This window comes from Dipteris shenzhenensis, chromosome 10 (assembly GCF_047967505.1).
Source record: "Dipteris shenzhenensis isolate YYH24624 ecotype China chromosome 10, Dip_SZ_1.0, whole genome shotgun sequence".
In the NCBI taxonomy this organism is placed as follows: domain Eukaryota; kingdom Viridiplantae; phylum Streptophyta; class Polypodiopsida; order Gleicheniales; family Dipteridaceae; genus Dipteris; species Dipteris shenzhenensis.
Window position 1 is genome coordinate 37,286,299 of NC_141605.1, and position 2,790 is coordinate 37,289,088.

Consider the following 2,790-nt stretch of genomic DNA (forward strand, 5'->3'; position numbering starts at 1 on the left):
CACAGCCTCCATTGGAAGCATCAGAAGAGTTGCCACAGCCTCCACTTGCATTTAAGGAAGAGGATACTGAGTCTACTCTAAAAGCACTACATATTACATAAGAAGTAGAGACTGAATGTACATCTAGAGCACCACAGCCTCCATTGGAAGCATCTAGAAATCCTCACAAGGGTTGGACACTTAGAAAGCATAGGCTGCATCAACATGAATAACTAGTGATTTTTCATGATGATCAAGTCCTACAAAATGGTCTCCCCAACCTTCATCAACACTACAAGATTTTGAGATACGATTGGCTTATCAAAGGCCTTCTTATAAGATCATTTTTCCTCATGACCATCTCAACCACAACCTACCAAGTCCTTCTTCCCTTCATATTTTCTTTTTCTCTACTATTTGATGTCATATTCTAGTCCTCCCGTTCTTGCTAAACTCATTTCCACTCTTTTGTCTTCACTGAGTAACATGGCAATGACATCATGAATTTTTAAATCATTTCAGTTAACTCTCAATATGGTCTCAAAATTTGGAATCAAAAGCTATGTCTTAATTTCTATTATTTAATCAAAATCTCTTTAATTTTGCCATAAATGTCCATGCATGGAGCTTCTTTCAGTATCTATGTGTGTGTAGAGGGAACCCTTCCTCTCTAAAAATTTGTCATTTATCAAGTAAAGGTTGGCCACTTTGGGCCATGTTTATCTTGTCTTTTAAGAATATATCCATGAGCCATCTTAAAGATAAAGCTAAGTGTGACAATCACAAAGTGACTACTAACATAAATGACACATTTTATAAAGTAGGTCATGAGTGCCATGCAAATCCTTTATATGGAGAGATAAAATTAATCTATGATTCAAGAAGCTCTAGATTTTCAAACATTATCAAAGTCATATGGTCTAGAGATCAACATAACTTATATATTGGGATCACTATTAGACAAAACCATCCAATCCAGCATTTCAAAGTGTGTGACCTTGTGTATGATTTGTTGCACATTATATGCAAGGAACAGTTAGTAGGAAGATATCAAGAGTACCATCGATGTAGTCATAGCACACATAAACACACAACTATCAACCTACATAAGCCTAAGTTGTAAGATAGAGCATTGAGAGTTTGAAATGATTACCAGCGTAACCTATAAGGTCACACACTATAAATTGATGTTTCGAAGGGACCTTTTGTCCAGCATTAATAGCAACAATAAATAGATGATCCTATAAAACTTTATTTTGAGCTCATGAGAGGAACCTTTCCAACAAGTTTAAGCATGCTAATTGAGGACATATGCGCATTGCAAGAATCCATAGAGCTTGTAGCATGGGGGTAGGATGCATTGTGTCCTTGAGCATTTTGGGAGGGGCTTTATTGAGAGGACAAAGGGCTAGATAGAAGCAAGGAGAGAGGGGCTAAGGAGAAAGCATGGAAAGGAGCTAGGCCTGGCCATGAGAGGAAATAAATTTCACTTTCTTGAGAAAGGTAATCATTGAGTTTTGTACATCACTTCTTAAAGCACCCAAGTTGGAAACCTCAGTTTGGAAAGTCACTCCTCATGGCTCTATAATTTCAAAGGCATCAAACTTTGACTATGGGCTTCTCCCCCCATATGAAGCATAATAGGCTTCAATATTAGCTACATTTTCATCTCATTCTGTGTTTGTTAGAGTCTTATTTAAAATCAAATTTTCCCAAGATGTTTTGGCCTTGAACACTAATGCTACATGGTTATCGCGTGATACATTAGTGTACTTTATTGTGCGACCTTCATGGTGGCAAAGATTTAAGTACGACATAAGTGAAGTGCGGACTTTTATAAAAGTGCGTTTCCCGTACTCCCAGATTTTGGCATAGGTCGGGTGTTTGGGCGGACCTTTACCGCCTATAAATACAAGAAGGAGGAGCTTTATCCTGCAAGCTTCTAAACCGTCCAGAGTCTAAACTGCATTGCCTATCATTCACGAATCGCGGACAATCATGAAAACTCTCACAAGCGCATGGTGTTTCTTGTTGCTCGTCCTCCATGTTGGTGAGTTATTAGTGCATAAGCAATTCCGTTATGGCTCCTTGCTGCTTGCTTGATGAGGCCTTTGCTTTAAGTTTGCTGACGTTGAATGTCACGGCCGCAGTTGTGGCGATGGTCTCAGCGACCACTCTGAATGCGGTCAACAACGCCGGCTCAACACTGTGTGTCAAATACTGGGTACCGAACGAGGAGATCGGGGGCGGGTGCAGGGAGCTTCCAGCTCTACAAGGGCTGGAATCAGTGTGGAGTGTGGGAACCACGCCCATGTGGGAAGGAGCAACCATGTGGGCGATTCAAGGGGGGTGCGCTGGACAAGCCTGCAACACGGGGCCTCCAAGCGGGGTGACACAGTTCGAGATCACAGTCGCAGGCTCTGGCAACAATGACTACTACGACGTCTCCGTGCAGGCGGGCTTCAACCTGGGCCTCAAGGTCACTCCCACCAATCCTGCTTGTGCAATAGAGGATTGCCCCGCTCCGGGCTGCGAAGGTGGTGTTCTATCCTGTCCCTCCGGCTCCACCGACTACGCCATCATCTTCTCGTGATCCTGCAGGCCGAACAAAAGTATTGCCTTGTATTCGCTCTTTTGGTTTCTTGTAACGATCTACCGCATAATAGATTCACCGCATCCTTAAGGGAGCATTTTGTGAATAGTTACGTGACTACCTTATTTGCCATCTTTTCGCTTGCAACTTGCACTCGTGAATTTCAAGATCAGTTCCCCATCAAATAATAACGCATGGTAAAATTTGGACATGTCAAA

The 2,790-nt window shown here is 42.0% G+C and overlaps 1 protein-coding gene across 1 annotated transcript; it reads left to right on the forward strand.

Annotated features, from left to right (window-relative positions):
- Window positions 1-2,059: 2,059 nt before the first annotated feature.
- LOC147897766 (pathogenesis-related protein 1A/1B-like) lies at window positions 2,060-2,572 on the forward strand. Its single transcript, XM_087380119.1, has one exon. It carries the CDS (start codon window positions 2,060-2,062, stop codon window positions 2,570-2,572), a length of 513 nt encoding a protein of 170 aa, XP_087236245.1.
- Window positions 2,573-2,790: the final 218 nt, after the last annotated feature.